General features: G+C 41.0%; 1 protein-coding gene across 3 annotated transcripts in view; it reads left to right on the forward strand.

The window, feature by feature from the left end:
- The window catches only part of GALNT11 (polypeptide N-acetylgalactosaminyltransferase 11), a 47,249-nt gene that overhangs the window by 18,852 nt on the left and 15,410 nt on the right, over positions 1 to 12,987 (forward strand). For all 3 annotated transcript variants that reach the window (XM_017826538.1, XM_017826540.1, XM_017826539.1), the window contains exons 3-8: positions 696 to 819; positions 2,203 to 2,369; positions 6,734 to 6,859; positions 8,455 to 8,704; positions 10,772 to 10,889; positions 12,695 to 12,847. In XM_017826538.1, coding sequence (XP_017682027.1) covers positions 696 to 819; positions 2,203 to 2,369; positions 6,734 to 6,859; positions 8,455 to 8,704; positions 10,772 to 10,889; positions 12,695 to 12,847 — 938 coding nt within the window. The remainder of the gene's footprint in view (positions 1 to 695; positions 820 to 2,202; positions 2,370 to 6,733; positions 6,860 to 8,454; positions 8,705 to 10,771; positions 10,890 to 12,694; positions 12,848 to 12,987) is intronic.

A 12,987-nucleotide genomic window follows, 5' to 3' on the forward strand; every position in this document is an offset into this window, starting at 1 on the left:
TTTTCTGCAGAAGCCCATGGCACTGAGTGAAGGCAGGCAGGACGGATTGAGGATTTAATCCTGGCCTCTGGCAGGGCACTTGCTTTTACCAACAATTGATGCTTCTGCTAAAGTAATCAATAAACAACAGCTCCGCTGCTGTTTTATTTGCTGTCAAAGGGCCAGGTGAGATAAACAAGAAGTTTACAGTTCTTGCATAGCTATTTTTATGTTACTGCAGACTTCAGAAAACTGCATGAAATCGGAGCTGCTGTTGTGAGGGTTTCTACCATTGTAAATGTATTTTCTCTCTCAAAAATCTCATTACAGACCTGTCACCTCTGTGGATAGATGCTAATGCATTGTGTGCCAAAGTCTATCCTCTGCAGCTTGTTTGATATTGGTTTTAGGTGATGCTAAGAATCAGAGGCCATGTAAGTGAAGGGAGTGTATCTGATAAGGCAATAAACACAATGGAGCCATCAGTCTTTGGAGAAGGATTTCATTTTTTTATAGCTGCAAGGGCTACTCCTAAGGGCTGCCTGTTTGTGAGAGGGAGCCAAAACAGTTGCCCAAAAATGCACTTTGCAAAACCGGGGGGATTTTTAAGAACATAATGGAATTCAGGAGAGGTTAAAGCAAACGTTTCAATCCTTGATTGTTTCCAAGTGATATTTCTGAGCCTATTAACTGAGCTCGGTGTGTTTCTTCTGCAGGAATGATTTTTAATGAAGAAGATCAGGAAGTGAGAGACTTGGGCTATCAGAAGCATGCTTTCAATATGCTTATCAGTAATCGACTGGGATACCACAGGGAGGTGCCTGATACAAGAGATGCAAAGTATGTACTAATTTTTGGAGAGAATGTGGTATAGTTTCATGTGCTCAATGGCTTGTTACTCACATTATACCTGATGTAGTATTTAACACTTTTGGTATAATGTTTTGTTTAAACACTCTTTCATTCTCATGTGTTGCTGAATGCAGATTTTTCAGCTATTTAACAGGAGTGCTTGAGGTTAGGACTTTTATTCTTTGTCCTTTTCTGTCTTTTTTTGAATGAGTGTTGTTTCTGGAGATCCAATTTTTTTTGCCTGCTGCTAAAGGTATGTGATAGGTTGTGCACTGCTCTGAATATTTTCTGTTAAAGAGTAGATATTTTTCTACAATCCATCTGGTGCATATGAGGAAGGAAGACCTCACCGCTGTAACAACAAGAAAAAATCCCAACACTGAATTGAAAAATAAATAAACCTACACCTATTTTTCTAGTGGTTTCTCTGGCGTGGATAAATTTAATGAATTGATGAAATGTCTCTCCCAGAACTGAGTTCATTTGAAGTAGATGGAAACTTTTCTTCAATACTTCTGGGTTTCCGTTTTTATAGTTTCTTATTTCCATTGGATTCCCTCATGCCTGGTATCTTCATATGACATTAGTCTGTGATAATGTGCCCCATTAGAAATACGGGCAAGCTTTGAAAATAAGGAGAAAGAAAGAATGATCTTTTGGGTTGAGCAGGATTCAGTTTGCAGATTAAGATGCTTAGATAACTGCTTGTTAGTCAGTTGTCTCTGCTTTTGTTGTAATTAGCAGAGATCCAGTCAGTGCAGTTAATGAAGCATGCAGAGATCTTCAGCTGACAAAACACACTTGACAGCCTTAGGGTGAGCTGAACACTATTTAGACTCCACTGACAGCAGTGACTAGATTTAAGTGTCTTAATCTGCCCTCTGAATCCCAACCTTGGTTGTCTAAAGAGGCATTTAGCACCAGTGGAGGTATTCTGGGATATCCAAGCCAGTCTCCAGCAGCTGGCCAATAAAGTTGTGGCACTTATGTGGGCTTCATGTCATATTTGCCATTCCTGTACCTATCTGAGCTACCTGAGGGTACCAGACAGTGTTTTGACAACTGAAACAAGCCCTTAGTGTCTTCTGTTGTTTGTGTCTTGAGGATCTGTGATTCTTACTCCCACTCCAATCCATGATATCCTCTGTTTGCTAACAAGCAGCAATGTTAATTGCAAGTCTGTACTCTGTGGAGAGTAGCTCACTGTGCTGAGCCCTACTGTAGATGTTACATGTTTTGTCTCTTTATGTTCAAGTTAGAGGTTTTTCCTACACATTTAATGTTTGCCTGTTATTTATGAAGTTTCAGTAGCGACCTAGCTCTAGGAAAACCCTCTGAAAATTGTGACAACTGCTGTATTTCTGTGTGCAGATGTAGAGAGAAGTCCTACCCTGCTGACCTGCCCTCTGCCAGCGTTGTGATCTGTTTCTACAACGAGGCCCTTTCTGCCCTGCTCCGCACAGTGCACAGTGTCCTGGACCGCACCCCCCCACAGCTCCTGCACGAAATCATTCTGGTGGATGACAACAGTGAACTGGGTGAGAGACACTTCCAGTGATGTTTAATGCACTTCTGGATTTTCCTGTCTCTTCCTGTGCTTTATTGACTGGTCAAAATAAATTGCCACTGGTGCCATTTTACTGAGGAGCCTTGTATCGTACAGGCTTTAACATTCAAAATCAGGTTGTGAAGCTAATACTTGTAGAATCAAAGAATGTTAGGAGGTTGAAAGGGACCTTAAAGATCATCTAGTCCCAACTCCCCCCTGCCATGGGCAGGGATACTTCCCACTGTCCAGGTTGCTCAAGGCCTTATTTAACCTGGCCTTGATGACTTCCAGGGATGTGGCATCCACCTCCCAGGGCAACCCGTTCCAGTGTCTCAGCACCCTCACAGTGGAGAATTTCTTCCTAATAACTAACCTAAATTTCTCCTCTTTCAATCTGTACCTATTACTCCTTCTCTCATCAGTACAGTTCCTGACGAAGGGTCCCTCTCCAGCTTCCCTGTAGGCCCCCTTCAGAAACTGGAATGCTGCTGTGAGGTCTCCACTGATCCTTCTCTTCTCCAGGCTGAACATCCCCAACTTTCTCAGCCTGTCTCTGTAAGGGAGGTGCTCCAGTCCTCTTATCTCACCTCTTACACACACTGAGTGTGTATTTGCAGAGGAGGTCCTTAGGCAGTTGTTTATAGTGTGGTTTTTTTTAACAGTACCTTGCTGGTGCTGCTCAGGTGCTCAGAGCAGATCACAGGTGGGCCAGAACTCACTGTGAGCGCCTCTGAAAGGAGCTGAATGCACAGGCTGAGCTCGGTCTGGCGGGTGAGTTGATGTGGCACTATGGAAACAGCACGTCAGCCTTTCGTACTTGCTCAGCATTCCGGGCCGAGCAGGGGCCGGAGCTCAGCTTTGCTGGGAAGGCTCTGCGTGGCTCTCGAACAACCTCTTGTGGCCACCCCGGGAGCTGCTCTCCCTGGCTCTCGGAGCAGCCTCTGCTCCCGCAGTCCCGGAGGGGCCCCGGGAGGGGTGGACCTTGCACAGTTGCTTCAGTGCTGTAGAAGGATTGATGCTTCGGCGTTTTTCTCTCGAGTGATGGACAAGGCAAAGACAGACACGCAATTCAAGCGTTTTGGCCCTTCAAATGCAAACGCCTGTTGAGGAATGTGTTAATTTAGCACTTCTTGCCAGCAGGACTGTGCAAATTCCCTGCTCACCTCTGTAGAAGTCCACAACTTTTTGCATTTCTAAAATGATTTTTAGATTATTATTTTTCTTTAGCACATATAATTTCAGCTCCCTTGGTCCCATCTTTTGGTTTCTGGTTTCAGGTCTCTCTAAGAGACTGATTAGATATGTGTCAAGTAGAACAAAATTCCCCTGTTTATGCAGCAAGTTCATTTCTCTGAGATCAGATCAAATCTTAAGATACAAGAGAGAACAAAGATCAAACACCACCCCTTGCTGATAAGAATGTGTAATATTTAAAACCTTGTTTTGTGTTTTGGGAGTAATATTCTTTGCTATAAAATCTCTTGTGCAATTTGTTGTTTTGAAGTTTCGTAACCCTTGTATTCAGAACTTGGCTTACTTCAAAACTCTTTTGAATATGGGAATGCATTTGATTGATGACTGTGTTGAGGCAGTGCCATCACTCTTCTGGTCTGTTGCTAATTTGAAGGCCAAATTAGGTTTAAAACATTCAAATAGCTATTTTTGCCTTTCTGACTTCAAATGAACATGTTCTGAAGCCAAAGGCAGGAGGAGATGTTGTTTACACAGAGAATTACTGCTCTTGTTGCTAATGATACTACAGATGTTTGCACTGCTGCTTAATTTTAATGGATGGATTCTTACTAAGGAAAGCTAAAGACAGGCAAAGTGGATTGAGGGACTGAGGAAACGGACAAAAACATTGTCTGTCCTATGGATCTCGTGAGCTTGGGTGGATTGCTTGGTCTCTATGGCTCTTTGTTTTGTTTTTTAATTAAAAATTAATTTTCCCTTCATTACTCCCTTTCCAAAATGGTGTCCGAGATGGAAGCCTACCTACTTCTTCAGCTTTAAATATGGTAGCTGTGCTGCACATCAGTGCTGTTGTGCAAAGCTTGTGTCTTTGCACCTAGTTTTGTCTTTAAAAAGCTTCTTAAACTCAATCGTCAACAGCCTTACCAGCTAAGCAGTCACTGCTATGGCTCAGCTGAACCCACTGTTAAATTCTTCTTTCTGCTCCCTGCAAGGTGAGATTTCTTTTCTTAGTGCAACATCTTCCTCCCTGATTCAGGCTTAACCTGTTATGGATCAGCCTAAGGATATGTTGAAGGCTGTTACTGGAGGCATTCTGCTGTGCAGAAGGAGAGACTGAAGAACAGAAAAGGAGCAAGTTGTCTGCAACTCAGTACTTTAAAATACTTGAAAATGATAACACTCCTGACTCCCATCTTAGGGTCCTTTAGTTTGGAGGAGCTTTCGTTACATAGATACAGAGGAAGATAATGCCTCAAGTAATTTTTGGAGACTGTCTGCTGGCTAAAAGGGATCAAGTCTCTCCTGGGAGCAAAATTTATCAGGCAAGCTGTATTGCAGCAGTTTTTTTGAATGTTATCAGTAGTCAGTCTTCCCAGTGGACATGAAGCTGACACACGAAAATCCTGAAAAGTGCCTGAGACTCAACTGCCTGTTGAGGGTGGTCCATGATGTGTTCAGTCCCAGGCAAGGGCAGAGCAGTTCCCAGCAGAATGCCAATTTGTCCTGATCAAAACTGTCCTCTGAGAGCACATCAGCTGTAGGTACTGCTGGCTCTTACATTCTGCTGCTCAAGCCTGTGTTGTGGGCCTGGTTTAGCTCCCAGTATGGATGTGTCCTCTTTGCCTTTTTTTTCCCCCCCCTTTTGTATCAGAAGTTTGCACCTGCCATCGCACATGGAAAACTATTTCCTCTTTTATTGTGTGCACTTTCATGCAGTCTTATCTGCCATAAGTGCCAAGTTTGATAACTGACCTTTTCTGCTCTGCTGTAGCATTGTTTTCTGCAGGTTTACACTGTCTTTCTCTTGCTGTAATACATCAGGTGAAGAATTATTCAAGAACTGTTTTATTTTAGGTTTGCAAATCCTTCTGTCCTGTGTATTTGGGTATCTCGTTTGGGTAGCCCCCTAGAGATGATTTCATCAATTTTCTGGGAGTCTTTCTCCAAAAAAAAAATCTTTCCTATTGTCTCTGCCACATGATGTCATATTCAAGACCAGGGGAGAGAATTCCTGTGACCCAAATGAATCCTGTCTGCACCTCTCCAGAGACTTTTCCTTTTCCTAGAGTATTCTCCAGCACCATATTTATTATGTGTTACCTTCTCATTCTTTATCCACAATTCTGCCTTGCAGTGCAAAGGCTGAGGTCTGAACATTTGGAATTGCTTCTGGGAGTCTCCTGCCTGAAAGTTCCTGTTCCTCCTGAAGGTCACAGCTCTGGCTTCCACATATATTCCTTTGGCATTTAATCTTGTTAACAGGAACTTTAATGTTTGAGCTGACCTTCTTCAGAATAATATTTCAGCATATCCTCTGTCGAAAGTCCATCTGCCTCTCTATACCAAGGTTCTCTGTGAAGCCTCAGTTGTGTTTTTGTTTTTCTTCCTCATTTTATACTCCTCTTTGTTGCTCCATAAGCTTCTTAACTTGTGTTTCCATTACTTCAGTCTCCATGTGTCCATCTTCTCTTTAGTAGTCCTGCTTTAATGTTAGAAACCACTGTCCTCAGGTGAAAAAAGTATTGTTCCTCTTAAAATTGCCATTGATGTTAGTTAAGTTGCAGTAGTGCCTGTAGACTTCAGTGAACTTTGCACTCCTTCAAAAAGCACATGCTGCCAGCAGTATCTTTGATCCTTTGGGATTTTAGAAAAGCAACCCCTTGTGAGTGAGTTGTGCTTTGTATGTGCTGTTCTGTCAGCTAAGCAGGTGCACACAATGTAAGGTGTCTTCATGCTTTTTAAAGGCATCAGCATTTGTTTTTGTGGATGGAATGCAGCAATTTAAGTAATTTGCCAGAGTGAAATGGTTATCACTACTTCTGTTGCAAATGCCAGTCACCACGAGAAGAATTTGGAAATGCTATTTCTTTGTACAGTGCCTTTTTTTTTTCTTTTGTCCTTTCAGCAGCAGTAATTCCTTTTAACATTGTCCAGTAGTTCCAGTTAACTTGAGTCATGTCATACTAAAGGAATTAGAGGGCAGGTGGAGGATGTGGGATGACTGACTCTCCTTTTGATACTCCTGGTTTGAAGCTGTGCTGTGTCAGGGCAGCCTCCTGATCAAGATTATGGCCCATTTTGGGCTAAACATCTTGGTACTTTAAACAAAGCTTTAGGAATTTCTATACTGTTGTTGAATTTGTGTTTTCCTTTCCTCAGCTGACTTGAAGAAAGACTTGGGTGACTATGTTAAAACTCAGCTTCCAAAAACCACAAAATTGGTGAGAAATGAGAAGCGGGAAGGCTTGATTAGAGGAAGGATGATTGGAGCCTCTCATGCCACAGGTACACTTGATTTCTCTTTTCCTTGCATACTTTGACAATATTTGATTGGGACACTTCTCTTTACTTGCAGTGCAGCTTTTCAGACGTTGAATGTTTGACCTGTGGTTACTTTTGCCCAGTGTAGGAGCTCTGCATGTCATGCTGTGTTCTAAGATACACAGCTTAGCATCATCCCAGATTTTTCTTCCTCTGCACTATCTCAAACAATGACTGCAAATTTGAGTGTCTTTTAAACCTTGAGACACTTTGAGTGTCTCAGCTGTTGGTTTGCTTTTTTTTCCCCCTTTCTTTAGACATTTACTTTTAATAAAATGGATTACTTTTTTAGAGTGGGTCAGTGAAAATGCAAAACAAAACCAGTATTGGACAAAATGTAGTGTGGCCATGTAGAATTTTTCCCTGTTCTTGCCCTGGCACGATGTTGTTTCAGGAACATGTCTATGGGCAAGATATTGTGGTTGCAGAATACTTTCTACCTGTTTTCTATGCAAACTTTTCCTCTAAAATGGAATCTACTCCCTTTTCAGGTACCCTAATCTGGTTTCTAATTCCCCAATCTAATTGTAATATTTCTTGTACAGGCTTTTCTGTTGCAGTGAGTGTTAAGTGGAAAAACAACATTTGGTGCTTTATAAACAGCCTTTACCAGAATAAGCTTTGGGTTAAATTCTTTGGCATCTGAGAAAGTGTGTGCTACTTCCTCAAATAATTTTGAGAGGCAGATAAATCTCTTAATTGGTCTTTACTCATTAGTATCATAATGGCATTATCCATGGAGAAAACAGTACTTGCATTTCCAAGCTATGCTAAAATTTATTTCAGTTAGTGCCATTTTAAGTCAATTTATTGCACTTTTGAACTGGTGGAATTCCATTCCCCTGCCCACTCAAATGCTGTCTGTTGTTAATGGGTGACTTTTTATATTTGCATGTTTCGAAGCTGTTTTCTTTAAAGCCCTTTTCCATCTCTTCCACATTAGTGTTATATAAATTCTGTGTTGTGTCATAAAAATGGAGATGACTTTTTAGACCAGCTGAGCCTGAAGGTGTCTCATGGATCAAACTGACTGTGGCAGGTAGTTGCCATGTAAACTGATGGGTGTTGCTTTGTCTAATGCTGGTGCATTTGGGTCTGCCTGTTTAGGGCATTCACTCTCCTTTTAAAGTCTTATGAATCCACAGTCATCTAGAGCTATTTAACTGGGGAGATACTGTATGGTACTTTATATTCAGGAATCAGAATGTTGTCCTTGTCATGGATGAATGTGGATTCGTTCATCAGAATGACTTCATTTGAAATCCACAGATTTTGGCTGCAGTGGTAACTTGGGGGATGCTGAAGTGTGATCTGAAGAGAGCCCAAAGTGATTAATCAATGGACAAACAGACTACTTGAGCACTTCATAGCTCAATGTGAATAGTCAGGATCTGTCTTCTGCGTTTGTGACTGAACCAATCCCTGTGGAGTCTCTGACTTGGCAGCTTCCAAGTGCAGATACTTCCTCTCTGTCACACAGGGTGGTGAGGATGCTGCATAAGTGTTTGTGTTTCGTATTCCCATGGATCTTTGTGTTTTGTGTGCTTTGGCCTCTGTAGGGAAAGTGCTGGTGTTCCTGGACAGTCACTGTGAGGTGAACGAGATGTGGTTACAGCCCCTGCTGACTCCCATCAGAGAAGATCGCAGGACTGTGGTGTGCCCTGTCATTGACATCATCAGTGCTGACACACTGACCTACAGCTCGTCCCCAGTTGTGCGTGGAGGGTTTAACTGGGGCCTGCACTTTAAATGGGATCTTGTTCCTTTGTCAGAACTGGAAGGACCCGAGGGAGCCACTGCCCCAATCAAGTAAGGTTCCTCCTGCGTGGTGTGAAGCTCTGTGTAACACGTGGATGATCAGAAGCCCTTCTGAAGCCTTACGGAGTGTTACCTGGGTGTGCAGGTTTAGAAGCAGATGCCTAACCTGTCAAATATCTGACTTATTGTACTTAGAAATAGTTTTTGTTACTATTACCTATTTCAGTTTAATTTCTTGCATTTAATAATGAATTAGCTATATCTGTCCTATTAGGTCAAGAAAGCACACTTCTAAAAAATGCTTATACAACAGCTTTTTCTGAAGACAGAAGTGTTAAGGAGCTTATGATATTCAGTATTAAATCTGTCCAGTAGTTTAATTTTTGAGGTATGCATTGATGTTTGTTTCCAGTCTGTCGATGTGCTTGCCTTAATGACAACTTTGGTACTGTGTTTGTGCTAGGAGTGCCTGCATATCCCACTAATACAGACTCTATTATTTCTGTGATGGAATGCTAAAGAATTACTACACTGGGAAAATCTCCATTTGTGGTAACAGGAATTTGTTTTAGGCATCTTTTGAGAGTTATTCTGAAACAATACTGTTGGTAAAGCTTAACACTAGGACTTGAAAGTTACCTTCCTTAATCTTTTAACCATTGATGGCTGTCTCACCTGTACAGATGTGGCAACATCTGGTTCCTAGGGGACACGTAGCTGGTATAAAACAGTGTCAGCAGCCTTTCTTAGCAGCAGACAGATATGGTTGAGACACAAGAGTAGAAGCTGTCTCAGAGTGAATCCCTTCATGAAAAGGGCCAGTGCTGCTACAGCAACAGCAAGAGGCTGATGATGCTTTTTCTAGTTGCAGGTGTTGACCTCAGTACAAAATTCAGGTTTGTGAGGTGGAGGAATGTCACCTCATTTACAAACTGACTCCTTGTGGATAGTGTGATATTTCTGTAAGATTTTCCAATTGAATCAGAAATTGGGCGTGTTCTCATCTCTCATTCTCTTTCCTTAGCCTGTAAGTGAAGAGCATTTCAGGCTGACAGAGCAGTTCCAGCACAGGGTTCTCTGCTGTCAACACTGTTGTTGCATTCCTTCAGCTCACTTTTAGGAAAAACTCCCATGGTCGAGGCAGAGAACTTTGTAGTTGAAGTGAGTGTAATCATCTGAAAAGATGCCATTTTCTGAGTATGAAAGTGACTTTTTCTACTTAAAGGTCTTTGCCTACTTTGAAGAAGGAGCTGGCTTGCTATTTAACCTTTGAAAATGGCTTTCCATCAAATAAAAAGTTTTGCATTTTAGAGACCTTCATAAAGAAATATTTTGGTGTTGGGGTGGAAAATTGAGAGCAATCTTTCAAATCGGGTTTTAAAGTGACAAAAACTGTAATAGAAAATTGTGTGAGAACAAGCAAAGAAATCTTGACCTAGTCCTGGTTTCATCACAGGGGTTTGTTAACAAGGATGAGAAAAAGCCAGTTTCTAGCCCACTGTATGTTCCAACTATATCATGTTGATCTAGCAGGTTTACTCTTTTTTTGTACTCTTTTATTATAGATTCTACTCTTTCTGCAGTTCAGTCAGTCCTGATCTGTATAATTGGCCTCTGTGAGAGGGGGAGGAACACAACAATGTGTGCAAATGTACATGTCTGTAACTGTAGGGGAAAATAACCTGTGGTAAAGACAGAGCTAATTAAAGGCAGCTCCTAAGTTTCACTGTAGAAAACTTGATGAACTTAGCTTCTACTTTTTTACTGTATTTTAATTTTGTTTTGGTCTTGGTTCATTGGGTTTTGGGGTTTTGTTGTTCTGTTCCTCTTTCCCTGTCCTATCCCTTTTTCCTCAAGCTCACTCTATAAAGAAATAGATATTGGAGTAATGGAAGATCACAAATACCACTCACAGATCTGCTTTTGAAAACATTTCGAGACTAGAACTGTCATCTGATGATTTCTGGTGTCTGAAGGGTCTAAATTGTGTTTAGATTTGAGCTTTGGGTTTTAGTTTTGGTTTAAATTTGAGCTTTGGGACTAGCAGATTCAGCAAAAATTACTGGGTTGTTTTTTTTCTCTAAAAGAAAATGAACTTCTTTCAATGGTCCTTTTTAGGTCCCCTACTATGGCTGGAGGCCTGTTTGCCATGGACCGTGAGTACTTCAATGAGCTGGGGCAGTATGACAGTGGCATGGACATCTGGGGAGGAGAAAACCTGGAAATATCTTTTCGGGTAATCAGCTTTTACGTGCACTGGAGTGTGAACCTCAGTGTCCTGCTGCCTCCCTTCCCCGTGCCCAGTGTCTTTGGCACTGGAATAGCGACTTGAAAAGAAATTGGCACTTTTGTTCGCGGGAAGGATGCCTTCGGCACATGGGAATTGCCTTTACGATAATCTTCAAGTTAAGTTTTAATGGGAGGATTAAAGAGGACTTTGAGCTCTGGAGTTGAATGTTTTTGGCTTTTTCTTTGAGTGTTTCATCATAGCTATATAGAGAAGCATAAGAAAAGAATAATCATGCCCAGTTTTGAAGTGGGTTTATAAGCAACGTCTGATGAATTTCACCAGCTGGTTAGAGATGTGTGGCCCACAGCAATTTGATAATATGTAAACTTAGTATGTTTTCTTAGGCATGTGTGGGGCTTTTTAGACACTTCAACCTCCTTTTTGAGGGCCTGGCAATGTAAATTTTTCTGGGACTAAATTAAGAGTCATGTAGAGAAGTCAGCTTGGTTGGAAAAATAATGAGAAAGTCATAATGAGAAGATTTGAAAGTGATGCTTCACTGGGCTTCCTGTATTTTATCTCATCTTCCCTGTCATTCCACTGAATGAAAAACAACTCTTTGTACTCATTGTCATGTTTATCTTTTTGGTGTTGCAAAGTGGATTCATCAACAGGTTTGACAGGAGTCTGCCTGAAAATGATACGCTATCATCACAGATATGAAAAGAGGATTAAAGAATGAAGTTAGCATAAAAAAAACCCAACCCAAAACCAAACACACACCCCTCAAAACTTTAGAGAAATCTGTCAAATTGGGTCATTAGAGAAATCAAGATTAGAGTTCACAAATAACTGGAATTTCATAAATTTGAGTGATTTTAAAGGAGTATATACTGAATAAATAAAATCTTTCAATTTTCAGTACACAATATAGTTATTAGGTATCTGAGTAGAAGTGTGTGGAGTTTGAGGAGATTATTGTTTTTATCTTGTAATGCACAGTTTCAATAAAAAGGGCTTTGAAAAGCTGGAGTACGTTCAGAGAGTTTTATAACTTCTGGAAGCTCCTGACTCCCTGGGGGCGATCTGTAAAGAAGTTGAGTCTTTATCTTATCTAGGAGGAGTTTTAAAAGTGACTTGATTATAAACTGCTAACGTGAGAAGATTTTCTGAGATTGGAGAATATGTGAGTTCATCAAAGGGCCAATGATGGTAATTTGCTGGAAGCTGAAGTTTAAAAAGAAAATTTAAAAAAGAAATGGAAGTAGAGTGTACAAAAAATGTGGATCTCTGGTGCCATGTAACTGGATTAAGACTCCTGAATGTGGCTTCTCAATGGGAACAGTGTTTCTAAATTCCCATATACTGAACAGAAACAAATAAGTGCTTCTACTTAATGGAAAAGCTCTCCAGGCTCCCTTGATGATACATTGACTGATCTTTGTTATCTATCACAAAAATGTGAACAATTTTCATGTAGGTAAATCAGTTTAGGGAACTTAATCTGCAAGTTGAATCCTAGCCCAGGTATTTCAGTGTTTTCTGATAGGTCACTAGAGCATAACATTTTAGAAAATTTTCTGTTTGTTTCTTGAAAAGAAAAATGTGTGTTATGTGGAAAGTGCAGTGAGATGACAAAAATAGTCTTTTTTAACATGAAGATCTAATAATTTAGTTTGTCAGAGAACTTGGCAAGTAGGACAACATTGCTGACACCTGCCATAATGTATAACCCTACTGAAGTGTCCCTAGAAGGGCAGGAGGTAGTGAGCAATGGAACAATGAGGTTTGTTCTGCTTCTGTGTGGACAGATCTGGATGTGTGGTGGAAGACTTCTAATCATCCCCTGCTCCAGGGTGGGACACATTTTCCGTAAAAGGCGACCCTATGGCTCACCAGGGGGACAGGATACTATGGCTCATAACTCACTGAGGCTGGCACATGTGTGGATGGATGAATACAAGGTAAGAGACAATTCCAGGTCATGAAATAAGGTTATTTACTGGTTGTTAACTGGCTTGTTTGTCAAAGGGCTGTGTCACAGTGGGATCTGCTATACCTCTAGTGGGGTTTTCTTTCTGTATTCTTATTTCCTAATGTTAGT

The sequence above is a fragment of the Lepidothrix coronata genome, unplaced genomic scaffold (genome assembly GCF_001604755.1).
Source record: "Lepidothrix coronata isolate B3197 unplaced genomic scaffold, Lepidothrix_coronata-1.0 Scaffold128, whole genome shotgun sequence".
NCBI classification, from domain to species: domain Eukaryota; kingdom Metazoa; phylum Chordata; class Aves; order Passeriformes; family Pipridae; genus Lepidothrix; species Lepidothrix coronata.